Source organism: Harpia harpyja, chromosome Z (genome assembly GCF_026419915.1).
Source record: "Harpia harpyja isolate bHarHar1 chromosome Z, bHarHar1 primary haplotype, whole genome shotgun sequence".
Lineage (NCBI taxonomy): Eukaryota > Metazoa > Chordata > Aves > Accipitriformes > Accipitridae > Harpia > Harpia harpyja.
Window position 1 is genome coordinate 79,568,964 of NC_068969.1, and position 22,893 is coordinate 79,591,856.

Consider the following 22,893-nt stretch of genomic DNA (forward strand, 5'->3'; position numbering starts at 1 on the left):
AACCCTGGGGGTGTGTTGTTGCCTGAGGGAGTCCCACTTCCCATGCTAGGGCTGGAGAGGGGGATCATCACAGGGCAGTTGTACAACCCCTTCCAGTACTGTCTGTGCCAGATAACTCCACGGTTGTCTAGATGTGGGACATTTCTATGCAGCAGAAAGAAGCTAGAGTGACAGCAAAGGTCTTGCTTGGTACCTGTAAGCTCCCTCAACCCTTCCACTTCCATTAGGGTACCCCAAACTCAGCTCATGGGTTTGGACCTATGGAGTCTGCTTTGCCTCTACTAGGAGGGAGCGTCAGAGTTGGCACAGCTGTAGGCAAGCGCAAGTGGGTTCTGCTGCTGCTTCTATGACGATTGCACAGCAACTGGCTTGCATGCTAGAGGATGGGATCTGCCCATCAAAATCAGCACGTGAAGTGGGACCCGGGGCAAATGAAAAGATAGTGATTTAAACTTGTGCTGCCTCGTGTTTCCCAAGTGGACATTGCCATAGCAGGGCATTTTTTCCAAAGAGACACATCATCTGTTCTTTTTTATATGTTTTTTTTTTTTTTTAATATTTGCAACTTTTCTAGTCCTTTGGCAGGCCAAATTAGTTGCTTGTCACCTGACAGGAAGCAGCCTCCAGTCCAGGAATTCCCATCATCAACCTACCCACTGGATTTAGACTTACTGTATTTTAACTACAGCCAGCAGTCTGAGATTCGCGTTTTTCTTTCTGTCTGTACCATTAATGGAAAGTTAAGACTGCATCAGCCTTTTCACACGCTGTTAGCAAGGGGACACAATCCCAGCACTAACACCGTTGCCACCAAACCACAATGGGCATCATTCCCCACTGGGGTGCTGAGTTTTAGACATTGTGTTTTGCACATGTTTGGGCTGGAGGTTCCCCAGGATGCTCAGCAGCAAGGTCCACTGCTACATTTCTGAGAGATGGCTCTGCCTTCTTCCCTCCCCCTACCGCTGCACTGCTGCCCCTCCTCGCAGTAAAGTACCGTTTTCACAGGGTGTGATGTTGCAGCGCTGCCAGTTCGCTGGCCGTGGCCTCCAGGAGCAGTGATGTTCCAGCACAGGCTTGTTAGTGCGGACGTGCACGCAGTCCACACGCCGGGACTGGAAGCCATAGTTTCCGCACGTAGCCGTGCAAACGGTCCACAGGCTGACCCTCCAGTGCACACCGCAGATGTCACTCCAGCAGTTCTGGGTGCTCAGTGGCCTGTGGGCAGGAGGGAGAGAGGCATGACCTGTCATCACGTTGCCCAGTGAGCACCACACACCGCTCCAGGTTTCATGCAAGCTCCGGGGACAGCAAGCCTTGCATATCCCAAACATAGTTCGATCAGAGCACCATATGGGTCAGGTCTTCAACAGGTGCAAGGTGAGGAAACTGCACTGCACTGAAAGGCAGTTTGTAGCTGCACTCAAGGACCAGACCCTCAGTGGGCACACACTGATATAGCACTACTGGAGCTAAATGACCATTTGAAATATCTGAGGATTTGGCCAAAATGGCCTCTCCATGAAGTGCCAAACCAGAGGTCCACTGAAAAGATGTAATGAGTGAAATGGTGACCCAGCAGGGCTTTATAAGTTTTTATGGCTTTACAGCCAGTGGGAACAAAACCAATTCTTTGAAACCCTCCTTTTCCCTTCAATGCATTCTAACACAAGATCCATCGGCACACTTGGTTCCCACCTATTTGTCACGCAGATAATGAAAACACAAGTGGGATCCAAAAAGCCAATTATATTATTTTTCAGTCATGATCAGGTATGATTTACATACCTAAGTCTCATGTAAAGTAAGTATGTCTTTACAATGTTGACAGTGGAGTTTATCTGCAGGAAAACAAAAGCTGCGGAGTCCCTTTTTTTCCCCAGTTAGAGCTTGTGTTTAAATAAGAGAGAAGGAGACTGGCAGCTTAAGAACATACAGCACAGCCTTTCAGTCACAATTTGGCATGCCTAGAAGACTTTCCAGTTGTTGGCCAACTAGTGTTTTTTACTGGGGCTCACAGGAACAAATAGTGTAGCCTGGGCTTAAGCTTGGTGAGATTTGTACCACGCAAATGTATAGGTTGCAGCATGACCTCTTTGTTACACAGGGGAAACCCAAAAGTTGCCAGTTAAGTCACTAGTCCATTCAACATCTCTGCAAAGGGTAGTGGTTTCAGACATAAGAGATTCCTGTCCTACCTTGGTAAGGCACTGCATTGATCAGATGACACAGAAGTCCCATCTTTGGTCTGGCAAAATACCTGCCTGTGCTGTACAGCCACTCGTGGCCCAATGCAAGGCCCATTACACTGTGAACACAGAAAAATCACTTAAGGCAGGACATGTTCCCCTTCCATAAGACTGCTGGTGAAATAAAGTGCATACTGCTGTGCAGTGACTGTTGAGCTTTTGAGCACTTCCTGCAGCTCTGCAGGCTTTGAAGGCTGAGCATGCAGTCACCTTCTGCCCTACCTCACTCCCCTCCAGCATCATTAAAACTGCATTTCTATATCTGCTCTGTAGATTCATTACCTCTCCTCTTCAATAGTTCAATCTTAAATATGTATCTGTTAGGGCAAATAAAGTACTCTCATGTCATCAGCCAAGAGCCTGTGAACCATACAGGAATACATTCCTTTTACTGTGCATTTTGCAGCTTGTACTATCACAATTTATGGGCAAATAGTTAATAACCAAGAATGCATTGAATGAAGAATAAATTCCACTCAATTTAATAATTTAAAAGCATTGCAGGACAATAAACAAATGCAGCAAACATGATGAACACAGTAGATCTGCAAGCTTGCTCCAATATGGAGGTTATCCTAACCTATTCAAGGTTAGCAATCACATGCTTACTGTTTAACCCTTCTAATCATCTGCTGCAATTAAATCATAATTAGCTATAGGTATGAAGTATGTATTTGTGTTCTTTGAAAATTATATCAACTGTTAGGAAACAGTTTGTTTTTCTAAGTATCTGGAAATTATATTCAAGAAAAACTGAGAGTTGAAGAAAGGGACCTTAGTGTGAGGGAGGAATTTTTGCCAGGGAGGGGCTGCTGACCAATCCCTCTGCCCCCTCCATGCCCTCATCAGTAGAAGTCCTATTCCACACTACCATGCACTCCTCACATAATACTCCCTTCCCACTGCTATTTCTTCCCTCCCTGACAATTGGGAGAGAGAAGCAGTGACTGCCAGGCTTCCAGTTGCTCCCAGTTAACTCCCTCATTGAGCAAGGTGGATGGAAATGTTGTTGGTTGGAGTATGTGGAGCACTTCTGCGATATCTGCAGGGGCTAGCAGTCCTCATGCCCAGCAAGTCTGAGTCACTAGTTTTAAAACACTATGGGATTACACAGTGGAGCTTAAAATGTCACTAACATTAAATGAAGGAAAGGAATTCATTCTAGAGGTGGGGGGAGGGTAGGTAGTCTGTTTATTTTCTCTGTGAGTTCAGAAAGTTGGTCACTACATGTGGGCAACATGGACCTGATACCCCATGATATTACCAAGAAGGTCATTGATCCATTGAGCCACTGAGCCAGTGGTATGTTTCTAACTGTAATTAGATAACAGTCTTCTGGCTTGGAGACTGAGCTGTATAGAATCATGTGGGACTTGATTTTTTTTTTAACTTAGAAGAAATATTATATTATAATGCACAGAGGTTAGGTCTAACAAATTAATTCACACCTCTTTGATTGTCTCAGCTGAGTATGATGTCATGAGGAACAATATAGCCCATAAAGATCAACAAAATAAGGATGAGTTAATTGGTTTTTTGCAAGGATAATCCAGTCTTTACCTGGAATTCCACACGGAGTGAAAATTCGCTTCTTTCATATCAAAGGATAATTCCAAGCTTTACTCATAATACAATAACTCAATCACCTTTCATGAGAGAGATTTCCAAAATACACAGGCAAGAGTTAAAGGAAGTTGTTTTCAAGTAGTGAACAATAACAAGTTCTAGTAGCTGAAGATGCTTTTTACTACCAACACCATAATAAAACCTGATGCAGCGCAATGTGTGGTGCATATTACCCCAAGCAAATACAGAATGCATGTTGTTATTAATAATAAACTATCATATTACTCCAACATCTAATACAATGAGATAGCATTTGCCATTGTTTTCAAACTGACTTACCACACGCTAATTAGAAAAGGAGGCAAAATATTTCATGATAGCTCACTATATGTCAAGACTGATAGTTATTACTCTGGGTAATTATTTTCTTAGCCTCTTTTTGCACGGTAAGAAGCCCCACTTCTATACCTTTACCTGACTTATCATCTCAATTAGATTTATGACTACTTTGATTTTATCAGACTGCTTTTTCTTTTTCCCATTGAAAATGTTCATTTCACCAAAAGTGGTGTTAAAGTAGTATCGGTATCTGGCTTTAACCTCTAGCAAAATTGCCTTTTGTGGTTTTAACACTGTCTCTCATTCACCCTGGAATGCTGTATCCCCATGTGAATTGTTACTCTGGAGACCTTTGGGCTAAAATCTGTGAATTTCTACCCCTAAGTCTGGACTGTAGTGGACTCATCAACCTCCACATATGGCTCAGTCAAGGTGAATGGGGAGAAAAGGGAGGAAAGCACATAGTAATGACTGGCCCCAGGTTATAATTGACTACATATTGACAAGTGTCTTTTCAGGAAATCTCATAGCTCACAGAAAGACAAACTGTTCTGTGGATTCCCACAATAAAGCGATTTAACTCTAAATACTTCAAACATTGGGTATCTATGGAGTGAAGCTTTTTAACATCCAATCATTGCATGAAGCTGCAAGGAGAGAATTTGAAGATCTACAAAACAGCATGAAGTAGTCTGAAAACGCTTTTAGCCCTCCATTCTGCTTTTCGACATGAAGCAAATCAAGAAAGCTCCCACTTCTTGGTGTTCTCAGGAAGCACCAGCAACTTCGTAAAACTGGGTTATTGTACAACCCCACTGCCCCAAACCTATCACAATCATCAGTCCTGACTCCTGCCAGCCAAAACTGAAACACACTCACTGGGTGGTAAGGGGAATTAAGATTTGGAGAATGCTATTTCCCAGATGTGTTACCTGTCACTACAAAGAGGAGCTGCAGAACTTTCCACTGGGGTGATACAGGGGTCTGCAGTAAAAGTCCTGCTCACAAGCAGCATTTCTAGGGATCATGGGAAGCTACAGAAATCCAAGCATGCAGTGCATCAAATATGGAGTTGAAAGAGCTGAGTAACTTAGTTGCCTCCTCAAAAGCCGGCAGACCCTAATCTAAAGATACCAGGGTGCAAAATCACTCCTCTCATTTTCTGCCACTTTTTTCTAGCCCACACTATAAGGCTGTCCTTGGACTGCTGGCTTCTTCCTTACCTGGCTCCAGGAGGAGGCCACCCACTCAACACAGGGCTGTCTGTTACAGTTCTGTGTGTCCACAGGGTGCTTGGACACCTGGGCACAAGCCTCATTTGACATTGGGACAGAGCTGCCTTTCGCTGTCAGGCGGTGACACGTCACTCGCCGCATCTGGATGCCTCCACCGCAGCTCCGTGTGCAAGGAGACCATGATGTTACCATCCATCTGTGAGAGAAAGACGAACAGGTCAGGGAGTAGGTATGTGCCACCACCATTTGCAGGATCACTGGTGTCAACAGGTCTTTATGTATTGGACCAAAGAAAGAAAGGCAACAATGGCTTGGTTCATTTAGGGTGCAATCCCGGAAGGTGCTGAGTGCCTCTGCCTCCCATAGTAGTCACTGAAAACGGCTCAGAGGATGAAAGATGAGAAAAGAGCACATTTTTCATCAAATTATCTTTCTCAAGGCTCTTTGGGCCCAGAATTAATTTTCTAGCCCTTAAGGCTGTTTTTAAAGGCTCGGTAAATATTTCTAAGCCAGGCACAGGGGTTGGGCATGGCTGCTCTTACACCACTGTGCCATGGAGGCCTTGGTCACAGACTACAGTCACAACACCAGCAATGACTAGCCCATTTACACCCCTTAATAGGGAAAACTATCTCTGTAAAGTTGCTGGAGTAGCTCACAGGCCACTTTGAACTTGCTGCTGACAGAATAGCCAAAAGCTCACAGGCCACTTTGAACTTGCTACTGGCAGAATAGCCAAAAGCCTGCTGGGTCCTGCTGGTGTCTGCCTGCTTTGCTATGCCCCTGACAGCTGGGATAATCCAGAAAGGCCTGAAGGTTTCTCAGGGATGCGCCTGGTGCACAGTCAGCCCAGGGACAAAGGACACCTTTCTTCTTTCCTCCTGAGCTCAGACCATGCATTCACCAGCTGAGGCTGAGGCTCTGAACCCCTATGGGCTACGGTTTAAGAAATCCAGTATAACTAGTAAAAAGCCTGTAGCAACAGAAAATAATAGTCCAGGTCCAAACTCTTACCAAGATGGACGATACATTTTGTCTCTTTAAGGATCATTAAGTGAAACACTTGTACAGTTGGTTTTGGTAGGGAGGGAGGTAGGAACGGGAAGGATGTGACTGATTACTAGTTTCCTGAAGAGTTTTATGGTCAAGTCAGCAGTTTGCTTCATTAATTTTCAGGATACTTGGTAGGATTTGTGTGTTATTGGGAGGAAAATAGTGCCTATCGCATCCCACACCAGCAGTGTTTATGATTACTTTACAAAATAGGCAATAGGCATTCTCCAGTCCCATGGAGAGGCATCCATTGTTATTACTCAGTCTTCTGCGGGTGATTAACTCCTGTGGTCACAGAAACAAGTATATAGACAAACACAGTCCCAACACAGAAAACAAAAACACTGTTACTTTTTTTCATGCAGTATGGTGAGGTTGAATCTGAAGTTTCCACACCCCTTGTAAAGCTCTGCTCTGCATTTCAATCAACTTCTATTTCCAAGCTTACACCTCAGCAGCTTTTTGGGAGCTGAGGGAGGATTGTGGGTTGTGTTACAGTTCAGGGAAGGTATAAAAAGACATAAACCATTCCCACGGAATTTACTGCCATCACCAAGGAAAACTGCTGCTAATGAGTGTGTTTCATATTTCGCCAAATCTCTTTTGGTTTCCTTCTTATGACTCAGCTGGCAACTCAGAAAACATTTCCCTGCAAAGAGGGGTAGGAATATATTTTTAAAGGTAATTAAACAGAACCTTGCCATATACCCAAGACACAGCAAGAGTGGTAACTCTGGCCGCTTACTTCTCATCGGGTTGCTTAGCACCTCTCATTGTCTCAGCTTACAGTCTCTTTTTTAATACAAGTCCCAAATGACTGTTGAATCAGAGAAGTTGTACTAAATCTCTCTTGAGATCCTGACTACTTTTAAGTGCTTGTTTACTGAAACACACCATGTCCACTGGAAATAAGGGAGAGGAGGGAGTAAAACCCCAGAAAAATATGGAAAAATACATTTACACATCTCAGCTAAGGAGCCACTGAATTACAGAAGTAGGACATTTTTAACACGGAGGGAGCATAACACTACATCCACTCTCTGGATAGGCACTCACGATATATTCTTTGCACCAAAGGTTGTCAAAGAAGGAAAGTGTTTTGCGTGAGGACGAAGCAGCAGAGGAAGACCTAAGAGTAGTCAGAAGTCCTTCAAGTTGTCCTGGTTCCATTTTGTTTAACAGTAAGTGAAAAACAGGGGATTACAGGAGCAGAGTTACAATCCCAAGGAAACCACAAGCCAGCAATCTGGAAAAGGAGGCAGAACTCAGTCTGACCCCCCTTCACACCCACTAGAACTGATGGGATGTGCCCATTTTACAAAAGACATTTCCACTCTGCTAAGGGAGTTCTTTGCAGCTGCAGCTACCGTCCTACCCGTATTGATGTTCATTCAGGCTACACAGGAACTCAGAATAAAACCCCCAAATATCTGCTAAAGCTAGCTTCTTGTCTATTAGATTGTTGGGATAAACTGGAATGAAACTATGTGGAACACAAAAAAGGTATGACCCTACAGTTCTTGGGTGATAGAACTCCCATATGTACAGAGCTCAGAACAGGCATGACATTTACATCCAACATAGGGTGAGGCTGGAATCACCCGAGACAACTCAAGCTGTGAGCTTTGCTAATAAAGAGTAGACAATAGCCTCTCTATTATTTTCTAACCTAATTACTGAAGTAATAAACTGTCTTTCTACCATGTACTGTCAATGTTTTCCACAAATCTTGCTACAAATTCCCAACTGTCTAGGTTAAGCATTCATAAATTCCCTTTTAGCCATGACTTTTCTTCAGATAGGCACCAGACAGGCTGCAATGGCATGATGTCCAGTGCAAAGAACTCTTCAAGCACCTTTTAAAAGCATGTATGACATTTTAACATGAGACAGACGAACCGTGAAGGGCAGTCTCTCCTGTTGCATGCGATGGGCTGCAGGGCTGGCTTGGGCTTCTCTTTGCAGTGGGATATGTTGACTTCAGCCCCATCCAATAAGCACCTCAGCTGGGGCAGCTGCACCCCTTTGTGGCCACAGGAAGCCGAACAAGCCACCAGCTTGTCCACTGACCACCGGTATTCTGCCAAAAGCATGGGAGAGACATGTTAACACTCAATACCTGCCAGCAAGAGACCCTTAGAAAAGAAAGAGTCAGAGATATTTTCCAGGATGAAATACTTGGACTCGGAGTCTCATTTCCACAGCACCATTTCCAGCCTCACAAGGCATCCCTCCCCATCCAACCAGACCTACACCAGCCTGCACAAGTCCTGCCTCTTGCACACCCTGGTAGCTTTCTTTGATTATCTTTGTGACAGGTTGGTAGAAACATCATCTGCATACCAGATCCATGGCCATAACTGATACCCAAGACCTTTTCACCCAGTTCTCTCTTTTTTTCCTGGCTCCACTGTACATCCTTGACTGCTAGGCAGTCGGAAGCTGCCTACTCCTACAAGGCACCAGGCAATGAACAAAGAATGAACACGATTCCAGCTGATGTAAGCCACTGACCATCCTTGGTGTAACAAACCCCATTTTTTGGTGCTTAGAAGCATCAGGCATGCAAAGTGAATGACAAGGTAGAGCAGTTAAGTGAAGCCAGATGCCAGTGTTGAAGGACATTCATTGGCAGTAGTCTCAGAATCGTGTGCCCTTGTCCTTGTGGGGGACTTTAACTTTCCAGACATCTGCTGGAAATACAACACAGCAGTGAGTAAACAATCTAGGAGGTTCCTGGAGTGTGTGGAAGATAACTTCTTGACACAGCTGGTGGGTGAGCCAACCAGGGGAGGAGCCTTGCTAGATCTGTTGTTTACGAACAGGGAAGGATTGGTGGGAGGTGTGATGGTCGGAGGACGTCATGGGCTTAGTGACCATGAAATGATAGAATTTTCAATTCTTGGTGAGGCAAAGAAGGTGATCAGCAAAACCACCACTATGGACTTCCGGGGGGCAAACTTTGGCCTCTTCAAGGCACTGGTTGAGAGAGTCCCTTGGGAGACGGTCCTGAAGGGCAAAGGGGTCCAGGAGGGATGGACATTCTTTAAAAAGGAAATCTCAATGGCTCAGGACCAGGCTATTCCCATGTGCCGCAAGTCGAACTGCCGAGGAAAACGACCGGCCTGGCTGAATGGGGAGCTTTTGCTAGGACTTAAGAAAAAAAGGAGAGTTTATCATCTCTGGAGGAAAGGGCGGGCAACTTGGGAGGAGTACAGGGATCTTGTTAGATCATACAGAGAGAAAATTAGAAAGGTGAAAGCTCAGCTAGAACTAAATCTGGCCACTATTGTAAGGGACAACAAAAAATGTTTTTACAAATATGTTAACAGTAAAAAGAATCCGAAGGAGAATATCCTTCCTTTAATGGGTACAGAAGGGAACGTAGCAACAAGAGATGAGGAAAAGGCCGAGGTACTTAATGCCTTCTTTGCCTCAGTCTTTAATAGCGAGTCCAGTCATCCTCAGGGTACTCCACCCCATGAGCTGGAAGGTAAGGATGAAGAGCATAACATACCCCCCTTAATCCAGAAGGAATTAGTTAGGGACCTGCTACGCCATCTGGACACTCACAAATCTATGGGACCTGATGGTATCCATCCAAGAGTACTGAGGGAACTGGCAGAGGTCCTTGCCAAGCCACTCTCTATCATCTATCAGTGTTCCTGGTCAACAGGGGAGGTCCCAGAGGGCTGGAGGCTTGCCAGTGTGACTCCCATTTATAAGAAGGGTCGGAGGGAGGATCCGGGGAACTACAGGCCTGTCAGCCTGACCTCGGTACCGGGGAAGATTATGGAACGGTTTGTCTTGAGAGCACTCACATGGCAGCTCCAGGATAAGAGGGGGATCAGGCCCAGTCAGCATGGGTTTACGAAAGGCAGGTCCTGCTTGACCAACCTGATCTCCTTCTATGACCAGGTGACCCGCCTAGTGGATGAGGGAAAGGCTGTCGATGTTATTTTCCTAGACTTCAGCAAGGCCTTTGACACTGTCTCTCATGGCATACTCCTTGAGAAGCTGGCGTCTCATGGCTTGGATAAGTGCACTCTTCACTGGGTGAAAAACTGGTTGGATGGACGAGCCCAGAGGGTTGTGGTGAATGGGGTGAAATCCAGTTGGCGGTGGGTCACAAGTGGTGTTCCCCAGGGCTTGGTGTTGGGCCCTGTTCTGTTTAATATCCTTATTGATGATTTGGATGAGGGGATTGAGTGCACCCTCAGCAAGTTTGCAGACAACACCAAGTTGGGAGGCAGGGTCGATCTGCTTGAGGGTAGGGAGGCTCTACAAAGAGATCTGGACAGGCTGGATCGATGGGCTGAGGCCAATCGTATGAAGTTCAACAAGGCCAAGTGCTGGGTCCTGCACTTCGGTCACAGCAACCCCATGCAGCACTACAGGCTTGGGGAAGAGTGGCTGGAAAGCTGCCCGGCAGAGAAAGACCTGGGCGTGCTGGTTGACAGCTGGCTGAATATGAGCCAGCAGTGTGCCCAGGTGGCCAAGAAGGCCAATCGCATCCTAGCCTGTATCAGAAATAGTGTGGCCAGCAGGAGCAGGGAGGTGGTTGTTCCTCCAGCAGCAGGTGAGGCTGCACCTCGAGTACTGTGTTCAGTTTTGGGCCCCTCACTACAGGAGAGACATTGAGTTGCTGGAGCGTGTCCAGAGGAGAGCAACCAAGTTGGTGAGGGGCCTTGAGCACAAGTCTTATGAGGAGCAGCTGAGGGATCTGGGGTTGTTCAGTCTAGAAAAGAGGAGGCTGAGGGGAGACCTTATCACTCTCTACAACTACCTGAAAGGGGGTTGTAGTGAGGTGGGTGTTGGTCTCTTCTGTCAGGTGTCTGGAGATAGGACAAGAGGAAATGGCCTCAAGTTGAGGCAAGGGAGATTTAGGTTAGATATTAGGAAAAATTTTTTTTACTGAGAGGGTTGTCAAACATTGGAATGGGATGGCCAGGGAAGTGGTTAAGTCACCATCCCTGGAGATATTCAAAAAGCGAGTGGACAGGGTACTCCAGGGCATGGTTTAGTGGGCATGGTTAATGGTTGGACTCGATGATCTTGAAGGTCTTTTCCAACCGAAATGATTCTATGATTCTATGATTCTATGATCTATATTTTTAAAGGGATGTGATTTAGTGAAGATGTGGTTAACTGCAGTTGCCATCAGTATCTATGATTCTATGATCATACAACAGTGTGTTTCTTACTGGGTAGATCACACAGATCACCAATCCTGAAGATGAATAGGGGAGTTCCAACACACTTAAAATTGTATGGCAAAATTTAAGGAAAAGTAAAATTCTTCTCCACTGCATCCCTGACAAATGGAGCAACGAAAGCTGCATTTTCTGTTCCAACCCATCTGCACTGCTCTGTTCTGTGGCTTTATCACCTTCAGCTTATTTCTAGGGTAAATATAACAGCTGTGGCATTTTCACAAGTGAAAGGTTTTCAGGCAAGAAGAGACTGTGAAACACTGACTTTAGCAAATTAACAGAGGGGCTTCTAATTTTAGGGGTTCAAACTGTGACACTGTCTTGAATTTCTGGACAAGAAAATTGTCTAGACTCAACAAGCATAAGTATAGCTTGAATCAGTAAGGTGTGTTTTATGCTCAGCAGGCCAGAAATATCAGGTGTCATTTTGGTAAAGTGAAACCTAAGACACTATAAGGTACCTGGTAGTCCTGCAAATCTATATCCATGGCAGTAAACCATCAAAACATCTATTTCTGGCTGCACATGGCAGTCCTGGCTTCAGAGAGGAGAAATCCAGGATGAGACAGGCAGTGCAGGGGAGTCCATGGCAAGAGCTTCACAGGGCAGCAGGACTGAAACTGGAAGGTTACCTTGTATAGACAGGGATGTTTTTTGTGTGAGTGAGCCAGCCTCATTCTGAGCAAGGCAGCTGAATTCACCATCAGGAGCATCACTGATGTTGAGTATCTGAAGAATCCGGCCTGCTGCCAGGAGCTGATGCCGCACACTGAGAGGCTCACCAGAGTAAAGCCAGGTGATGTTCGGGGTTGGATGACCATCCACAGCACAACCTAAAAACCAGGGACATGAAAGAAACCTGCTGAGTACTGAACTTGCTGCAAAATTACATGCTCTGAAGTGGTCAAAATTATGGGAAAAAGTCAATTCCATCCCATTTTGTCATAACGAAAAATAGGAATACCGTGGTAATAAGTACCTTCTCATCAGCTGAAAAAAAAATTATCCAAAAGCCAGTTAATCAGCCATGAAAATCTCCAATCAGCTTGGAAATATTTATATCAAGCCTTCTAAAATTCCCATTATTTTGGATCATCATAATTTTAGTATTGAGAAAAGTGGGATAGGGAGGTTACACACCTAGCATAAGCTCAGGGAGCACGCTTGAACAAGCAATACAAACAGAACTTGGTCTCCAAACCTCCTATTTAAATCACAGGGCCTCCTTCCTCTCTTGTTTTTTACATTAAAAATCAGAAGTTCTTGTTACACAGAAGTTTACACAAAATTTTTGTTACACAAAAAACTGTTGAAAAAACAAAGTGATAAAATTGAGCTTTTAGAGGTTTTTTGCCACAGCAATGGAGAATTCTCCAAGCAACAACCAACCAAAACCAGCAACTGAAAAACCCCTGCTGTTCTGAAGCATTGTACAGGTATGCTTATGGATCATCATCACAGCTGATGAGGTTTAGGTTCACAGTGAGTTCTTTGCCTGTTGAGCTGAGGGAGAGTATCTGTAAGATACTATTTCCTGTGGTCCTCATACCATCTGAACACTTTGCCAGTCTCATGATGAATTGCAGAAGATTTGCGAGACTTGCATAGCCTGGGAAAGATAGCTAAGTTGCCTTACGTATTTCCTGGGGAAAAAGAAAGAACTAGGCAATTTTTGTGGTGCAACCATCCACACCAATTGCAGGGGTAGGGACCCAGAAAAGCCAAGCGCAAGGGATGGCATATATTACTTGGACTGCTTGGGGGTTAGGCTAGTCCTGCACTTCCATGAGTCTCACTGATACATGAAAAGTCTGGCTAAGTTTCTGTGAATGCAATCTATACTGATTGTTAGTTTGTTATACTGCAACTTTACACTGTTTCGTGTATATTAGTACGTATGTGTAATGAATGACTTTACTGTATACAAAATCCCTTCTGAAAGAAGTGTACTATATAAAAAACCTAACATGTGTACATGAACATTCACACTAGCACTGTTCAAAAGGAATGGGGTAAAAAAAGGAAGAGTACAAATTTAAAATACTAAAAGATGGAAGACTGTTCTAAGATTAAGGAATAATTCTATCAGCTGATATTTCTGCATTGTCATCTCCATGTTATTTGATTATTACTTATTATTCACTGAAACAAATAAGGATGTTGAATATAATGCCTTTGTAGCTGCATTACACAGTGAAGAGACACTGGAATGTGACATTTTTGTTACTGTTCTTCCTTTCATTCTTGCCCGTCCACTTGAGGAGATGCTCAACCAACATATACTGAGCAAGTACTGTTCCTACAAGAGAGGTAAGATGATTTATAGTTGCTGCAATCAAGTTTTTATTTAAATATACATTTTTTCCTTAAGAACTTATCTACACCTTACTGAGGTGCCTATCACTGCAAGAACAAAAATACCATTTTCATTAATCTGGCCAGGAAGGCTGAACAGTTTGATTTCCAACCATCATCAAGACCAAAGCCTTGAGACTTGAGGAGCACATTACTTGGTTTAGGAACTCTTGCCACCCTTCTTTTGACCTTGGTCACACCCCTAAACTAACACTAGGGACTGGGCTGCTGTAGTCTTTACTCATCTGCCTTTAGCCACTGAGCGCATCTCCAATTATATTATTCCTATGGCAGAAGATGCTGCCTTGCCCACAAAATTTGAAGCTTTCTTGCTCATACAAAGCAGAACTCATACAAGATGGAAAAAGCCAGTGGTGACCCGTGGCACATCCCAGCCATTTTCATGCTGAGAGGTAGATCCAGGCACTGGGAAGACCCCATCTGCCGCACCAGAGGATAAATACTGGGCCTCTCACTCACTGGTGCAGTGGCTACAGGGGTCTTTCTGTGTCCCCTGTTGCTGGCAAGCCCTGCCTGCATCCACAGTGGGGAAGGGTGTGGGCTGGATAAAGCTGCCCTTTGGGGCTGCTTCACTCTGTATGAAATAGGTATTACAGACAGCAAGGGCTCCCTGGCAGAAGGCGAGTGACGCACAAAGTAGGCTCTGCAGTTGTAGTGACGATGTTTCACTGGCAAGGAACTAGTTAATGCAGCTAAGTATTAAAAAAGAAGGAAAAAGGGAAGAAAAAGGCAGAATGAGAGTGTGCGCACTGCTGACAGTGGTCTCCCCTCTTCCCTTTCCCCACTTTTATTTATAATGGTAAAGAGTCTTTGCTATTTGTTTTAATTTCCTTGGGAAGGTCTAATGCAGTTTTACCCATGGCAGTTCTCTCCCCAGCGCTCACTTCCTGACCACAAAGGCACAGCTTCCTTTGCTGCTCAGTCCTTTTTCCTATTTCTGTAAGCTCTCTATTTATTCCTGCTGTGCTTCATTTTGCATTATTCCTTTAGTCCTGAAGTACTAATATGTCTTTTCCTACTCTTGAGCTGAAAAACAACTCATTCAATTTCCAAGATACTCATTCTCAAGTAAATGAGTGATGTGAAAGATTTAAGCCTCACAGGTTTAAGGCTGCCTAAGTTAAAATCAATGGAAAACAAAGGAATGTACAGGAAATGGACAAACTTAACAATAAGTGGCTGTATGAGTTTTGCCTACAGTATTCTAATTTTTTATAGTTTGCTTGTCTTTTAAGATAATTGCAGGGGTTTCCACAGGTCAGCATATAGCCATGACAACTGACAAAGATATGCTGTGAGCTCAGTTTTACCGTTTGCATTTGCAAACAGTCTGCACAGGATAAATTAACAAAGCAGAAAGGTCAGTTTGATGTTAAACACAGAGGAACTGAAATGACTTCAGTGTGCAAATGGTCCTAGTTTGTGCCTGTTTTTCTTTAAAAATTTTATTATCAGGCAAACAATATAGTCTTCCTAGTACTGACTATTTTACTTGCCTTGTATATTATTTCTTCTTCCAAAATGTATATATAAAATATTAGCTAAAGGAACAGCGAGTAATCAATAATATGGGGGAAAAAAACCAAACTCTATTCCCTAGATACATTCTACCACTGAGTAATTATTACTTTTTTTAACACTTAACAATAAAACTTTACTAACACCTACGAGACTCATATGTAATGGATACTCCTCATTTGTGTATGCAGAACAAGCATCAATCACATTTCACAAGTGATATTTCCTATACGTTTCCCATGTGTATGGATGCATAAGCTGTGGGATAATGTTTTATGCATATTCAGTGAGAACCAGAGTACAATAAAAAACCACGTGCCATTAATATCCCCTTCTCATCTCCCAGCAATAATTTTAATACCATTTAATGCAGATTACCAACACCTATTCTCTACTTCCTCCGATCCCAGTGGACATTGACTGCTTTATCATTCTAAAGCTCAATACCTGTCCCTTTAACACCTGAGAAAGAAAAACTGGCTTTGTTTCCAGACAGCACAGCTATTGCAGCGCTTTAGTGCATCAGAACCCTTGGGAAGGCAAGGAGGGAACATTTTTGGGGGTCTGTTTCTGAGCAGTGAAAGTTCTGGCATGAAAGGGCCCTTCTCCTTCAGTCCTTAAGTAGAGAAAGAAAATATTGCCTTCAGCCTCCCTTCCAAAGTCTACTGTGACTCTGAATTCATTCAAAGCCAGGATGAGTCACAGATGGGCAAAAGCTGGAGATACAAACAAAAATCTAATACAAATTACATCTTCTAGTAGGGAAAATGCTAGTATTTCACGGGTAACAAGCGGGTATTTGGAAAGGGAAGACCAATGTTTCACAACAATGCTAATAATTTCTTGAGAGAAAAGACTAAATGCAGAGCGCAGGCCAAATTCAGCTCCTCATTATACCTCTGTAACACTTCCCGTATGACTGTAGCTGCAGAAAGACTTCGGGCTACTGTGCTAATGCTAAGAGAACAAAATATGAAGCATGCATCACTCTTTCACTTGCAGACTTGAACGACAGAAAAAACCAAATGCAAAGGCTGTTGATTTTAGATTCTTTTTTTTAGCAGCCTGATACCTTCAATCAGCAGAACTGTATGGAAAGCAATGGTGAAAACATCCAACAAATTTTGCAAGTACTAAATACAGTTTGTAGTACAAATAAAAAAAACCAAAACAGCATTGCTTTTAAAAAAGATATCTATTCTTAAAATATAGATTATTTTCATGCATTCATATCTGTCTAACAAATAGCTCTGTAATTTGCTATTGACCTGCTCATTAATCCCAGGCAGTATGTCTAATAGTTATTAAAGATGGAACCTGAATGAAGACTTCAGGTCAAGATGCAGCAGTTACTTTGAAATGTCTTTAAACAAAATAGTCCTGCAGTCTGAGCTCAACAAAATACTTAGCTTTCCAACTGCAGCCCTGAAGCTGCTGTGCCATGGGAGTTAAGCTCAGCTTTTCCATTATCCCAGCAGCTAACCAAGGCACATGGAGGTGCATGCTGTCTTACCTGAGGCCAAGCCATATGACAGCAACGGAGCTGGAAATCAACCTCTTGCTTTCTTAGTCTCAGGCCAACACTTTCATCTTTGAAAATTATTTCCTATTTAAGAGATCGGTCTGGATAGCATAGCCTGGATATAAACTGTAGCATGCAGTTTGGATCCATTGGTATTAATATTCAGCTACATTCTTGTACCTTAAAGTTCAGTTTTACACCCTCGCTATTCATCAGTGATCACACTCCTTGCAAAGTAGGCAAATGTTTGTGCTGTGTTAGTTCAAAATACTTTGAATCAACAAAAAAAAAGGTTGAATTTGAAAAAAAAGTAAGCATCCCAGTTGGTTAGGGACTGCATGTTTCAGGACATCAGAAAGTACAATAAATGTAGCACAGAAAGTCCACAGAAAATTTCAGCTAGACTTAAAACCCAGAAGGCCTACGACCCTGCCTCTGGAAGTCACAGATATGTACCTATCCAAACATAAAATTGGGAGATGAAAGTTGATTGCCAACTACTGTCTGAAATCCCTGGCAAAGGAGGAAAGAAGGGATTTGGCAGCAGAATTATTAACTATATTAAAACTGAAACAAAGCAAGCTAAAAAAAAAAAAATCTGTGATTCTGTATATATTTTACTGAACTCCGAAAACTGTGGTAGACCACAATACACTGTGTTAAAGTGATAAATATAATGCAGCTACAGGATTTAAAATATGACAGCATTCCATCCTAATCTCTACATTCAAAGAATTAAAGTATACTTCCAAAATAGAAACAAGATTAAGGGTGAAATGAAGAAAAAAATGCTTGGAACAAAATGTAGAGAAGCCACAGATCAGTGTGAATAGATGCAAGCTTGATGCTGAGCTACTATGTCGTAGTTCACACTGTACTATTGTGTTCACACTACACAGGTGAGATCAGACTGGCAGAGAAATACTTAGCCAATTTTCTGTCATACCTGATTTTCTCCTTAAGCGACTGAAATAAGAAATGCATGTTAAGCCTAACTGACTTAAATTTAATTCAGTCCTGTATCTAACATAAGGAAGAAAATTTCACAGCATGTATTCCACTTTTAAAAATGCTATCAAACCAAATGAAGATAGGTAAGATCATGTCTGAAAGTCATATGTATGTAAAACCTGTTTTGCTGAAGTGGCAAAACTAAGAGACAAGTCTTTATAGTTTGTCTTATGGGGAAAGATTTTTCAATATAGTACAAAGTGGAAATTTAAACAGACACTTAACTCAGGGTGTTATGCAAATTACTTCTCAGTGCTTTCATACACTGAATGAAATAAAACTTACAAAAGGTAATGTGATCCTGAAAATCCCCAAAAGAAAGAATTAATGTTAATGTAAGTACAACCTTTATTTTTAATAGTTTAAAGGAGGTCAAATGAACATAAACTTATGCTAGACAAGAAAAGCCATGTATTTAGGAATTCTTGAAATAGGCCAATTCAGCTGATGACAGTAGCATTTTAAAAAAAGAACATATTTTAAATTACTATTTATGGCTCCAAAGGAGCAGTTGAAACTTATTATACCAAACATATGACATGGTTTTTAAACAGTCCTCAAAACACCTGAACTGGTTACCCAATGCCACACATGTTGTTGTTATTAGATATCATTTACAGAGCATTGTAAATTTACACAGCATTGTAAATTTACACCACATTCAGGAAAAATTGAGTTAGGTCCATTCCCTGCCCCACAGAGGCTGTAAAAGAAGTTCCCAAATATATGCCACATGGTTGGTGGTAAAAAGCAAGGGGATTTTCAAGCTGTGGCAGTAATATTGTTTTCTAAAAATGACTCTGACAACAGGAATCCTACACACTGAGAATCTTTTATTAATAAGGACTGGGCTGAAAACAATCACCAATGGCAAATCATGAAACCAAAGCCTACTAGAATGGATACAGTATGCTGAAATGACCTCCTGAGCTAGCTCTGATGGGTTTATTCAGTGCATGACAAAAATGGAAAAGGAATACCCTTCTGCCCCACCATTCCTACAGCTCCAGGTTAACTGTACAAGTACATTTATAGGAGAAAAATAACACTCAAAAGAGGCACGTGGAGCAAGCACTGAACAACAGTACAGCACAAGGAGTTCAACAAAAGGCAGAGCAAGAGCTAGCACATAATGTAATGACCAGCCCAAGCTGTGAAGGTCAGGTGCTGCTGTAGAAGCCTTTCTGTATTTCTTAAGCTGATATAAACTTGCTATATCCGAAGACATCAGCAGCTCAGGAAACTTCCTGTAGCACAAGAAAAATAACAAACGCAGAGAGCAGAGGAGGTGGAGGGCAGATAGGTGCAGGAAAGCCAGTGCTGCTCGCTCCAGGGAGGCTGTTACTTCTGTCCTATTAACAACATGCTTTAGCCTTTTGGGAGAGGTTTTGAGAACCAACACGGAGGGAGAGGGTGCTTCAAAATTTAGAATGGGTAAGTCCTTTAGTCAACAGGTCAGAAATCCCACAGTGTTTGAAAACTCCCTTAACGCTACTCCAGAGCAAAGCTTAAGTTGTGCAAGAGGCTAAAAGATCTTTTATGCGAAGGATCTGGCCAAATGACAGGTCTCCAGACTGGGATACCTGCAGCAAGTCTGGTACCCCTAGTTTTTTACCAGAACTTGCCTTGGTGGAGCTCTGCATCATTTGTATCTACTTTAGAACAGAATCTAGGTCAGTGATTTTGGAAAAGCTTAGAGACACAAGTTCAAGGGCTGCAACTCTTACCACAAACACCAAATTAAACAGATGTTGCCCCAGAGGTCAGTGATACTATTTTCTGTGGCAGCATTCTGGACTGCTGCTGTAGATCACTGGTTTTCAGATTAACTAATTCATGGCACCAAACAGCAGGCAGGAAAAAAACCCAAGGGAGCAGATTGCCTAGAGGACCTTGCTCTTTCGACTCTGCTTTCAGAGCCTGGCAGCGGCAGGACTAGTGTCTGATTGTCTGAAAAACAAACACCATATCAGTGTGGTCAAAATGTTCAACCAAGCAGAGAGATCATCACGTACTGTATACACTGAAATGTACACAGTACGAATATGCAAATGAAAAGCCACACATTTCAATGAAATGCTACCGTGTAGTCTGAGGTAGAAGGAAGATACTGCAGCACCGTATGAACTTTATACAATATTTAGAATGTAATCAATGTGATGATAGAGTCTGGGGAATTAATTGCAATGATAACGGCATACTCTTGATATCGATTTTAATTCTCATCTTTATAGAAATATCACTTACCTGGGAATTCTCCTAAATAGTGTGACAAGGCAGAATTTTCACTGAGACAAAAATGGAAGGGAATGGAAAACACAATTAACAGGACAGATTATCCCATGAATGTACCTGGTGCTTTATCCTCATCACAGTGGAAGTATTATTAGTGTAAAATAAAGTTGCTAAAAAAATATTCTTTAGCATTAGAACTACTTCTCAAATGTGATGCCAATTTATTACAGACAGTGAAGAGGAAAACAATGATGTTGTGCAAAATAACTTCTCAGACAGTCATGATTTTACCAGACTCCTACTGCACAACTTCTACAGCTGTCTTTTTCCTTAGGGGAGCACAGACACTGGTTTAATCATAATTACTCATGAGTTTTCTCTTTGCTGACTCTGTGCAGATTGTAAATTATTTTGTATTTTGCATTTCTGCTTCCATTTTAATGCAGCAGTAATTCCCAAAACCTAGGAAAATGTAGAGCCGGCTTATGGTAGAGAGGGGAAGAGCAAAGGGGAGTAAAGGAAAACTTATGTTTCAAGAACATATACTTTTGCTCTTGAGTATATCACCAAACTTTGCAAGAAATTTGTACTGGTAAGATCAGCTGTATTCATCTGGATCTTTTATTGCTTTTTACACTGATTTTGAACAAGTATTAGACCCATCTTTACAGACGTTATGGCTCAAAAGCAAGATACATAGCAAGGAATAGCAGCATTATCTTCTCTGGCTCTGCTGAAAGAGTTTGGCCCCGATCATGGCATCAGTCTATCTGTATGATCTGTTTCTTCTCCTAAAGTACTCAGCGGCACAGCATTTGACTCACTATAATGCACTGCAGAACATTCAAAAAGTTCTAGGTTAATTTGTCTGTTCAATGCCACATCTAGATAACCCTTAAATCTGCAGGTAGGCAAATACTAGCCACAGACTTGAAGTGGTCCCCTCTGGGGAAAAAAAAAAAAAAAAGACTGAAAACCCTCCTGAACTTTGGGCCTTGGCTCTAATGCAGTTGGGCCTCTCAGAATAAGTAATTTATTGATACACAAAAGGCTGGCCATTGCAAGCAAGGTGGCTATCATAATTATAGTTTTCCATTCTGCTTTCTGGGACTTCTGAGCATCTAAGTGACTCTTACTAGAAAATGAGGGGGATATACTATTGCCAGTAAAAGAAACATGAGAGGAAATACTAGTTTTGGTAACGGCAATCCTTTGCATCTTTTAAGTGAAAGGTTTTTGTTATTACTTTGTTTTAAAAACAGCTTCATCACTAAATAACATTGGTGTTTGCAGAACAGGAATTTGTAGTCCAGCTCTTCATCTTCTGAAGCAGCAGTGAAATTGGCAGCTAAGCTGCTCTAACTCTGTGGTCATTGGGGATATTGTATAAAACAGAAAGAAATCTGCTTTCTAGGACTGTGTTTGCAGTGCTGGCAGTCAGTAAAATCATGTTCTGATTTGTGAGGTGAGTAAATTTGATATGGAAGTCTGCAGGGAGAGCACAATAAATATGGAGCAGCAGTACTTCCTTTTTTTACAATTGACTGTACTTTTCTGGTCATGAAAAAGTTCACTTTACCATCTAACTTTACAGTTATTTTCAGTATCTCCTACAAATAGGCACTTTTTTTTTGCTAAAAACACAAAATTGGATAGAGGTAGTATAGCCTGGAAAAGTGAAAATTCAGAGTCCTAAGCTGTGGGTGACAGCAGGTTCCCAGTGAACAAACTAGAGAATATGTAATCCAAGAGATAAAAGGGATGGGAACCAGATTCCAAATAATTGCCTAGGATTTTCCCCATAGGTTCACTCATATCTTCAGATTCCCTAGAATAACCATTATGCTCCAGGATTTGCATTGCGTTCATGTCATCCAAAGAATAAAAACAGAATAAAGGGCAAGAATTTACATAATGATAGCATCTCCTCTTTTGATCAAAAAAATTGCTGCTATTTTTTTTTGCCAAAATGTGAACATTTCATCAGGATACAGTGAGGCTATGAAGGTATCACAGTAGTCCATGATAAATTTAGCCACTGCACTGGAAGACTGTGAGAAGACTAAATTTGGGAGTAAATATAGAGTCTTTGATTGTAATCCATACTGATATTAGTGTACAGAGTAAAGTAGATGTAGATTAAAAAAAAAAATCTAAGAGATGAGTCCTTTTTTTTTGCAGTAATGGTTATCGTCACTGTGGATGAATCCAAATTCGTTGGTATGACTACAGACAACGTATTTAAGTAACATACATAGAAGCTGAATGCTTTGTGTGTTTGTTTCAGTGATACAACATGATGCAGCACACTGGACTGTAGCTTTCTAATTGATTGGATAGCCCATTCCATGCTGATTTTTCATTATAAAAAATCTCTCAGGAGGTTTCCTTAGATTTTAATAATAATAGGCCTCAAATCCAGGTCAGTAAAACTCCAGTGAAGTTGAGGGAATTGCCTCAAGAATGAAACTGGCTTGCTATTTTGCTATTAAAATTCATGGAGTTTCCTTGCCCCTGAAGTGGAATGGCAGGGTACAGGGCAACTAGGCCAAATGAAATTAATTTAGACGTGGTTA

General features: G+C 42.2%; 1 protein-coding gene across 5 annotated transcripts in view; it reads right to left on the reverse strand.

Annotated features, from left to right (window-relative positions):
* The window catches only part of ADAMTSL1 (ADAMTS like 1), a 474,745-nt gene that overhangs the window by 3,307 nt on the left and 448,545 nt on the right, over positions 1 to 22,893 (reverse strand). For all 5 annotated transcript variants that reach the window (XM_052776382.1, XM_052776381.1, XM_052776383.1 and 2 more), the window contains 5 exons: positions 12,288 to 12,488; positions 8,342 to 8,522; positions 5,378 to 5,585; positions 2,199 to 2,308; positions 998 to 1,218 (listed from right to left, as the gene is read on the reverse strand). In XM_052776382.1, coding sequence (XP_052632342.1) covers positions 998 to 1,218; positions 2,199 to 2,308; positions 5,378 to 5,585; positions 8,342 to 8,522; positions 12,288 to 12,488 — 921 coding nt within the window. The remainder of the gene's footprint in view (positions 1 to 997; positions 1,219 to 2,198; positions 2,309 to 5,377; positions 5,586 to 8,341; positions 8,523 to 12,287; positions 12,489 to 22,893) is intronic.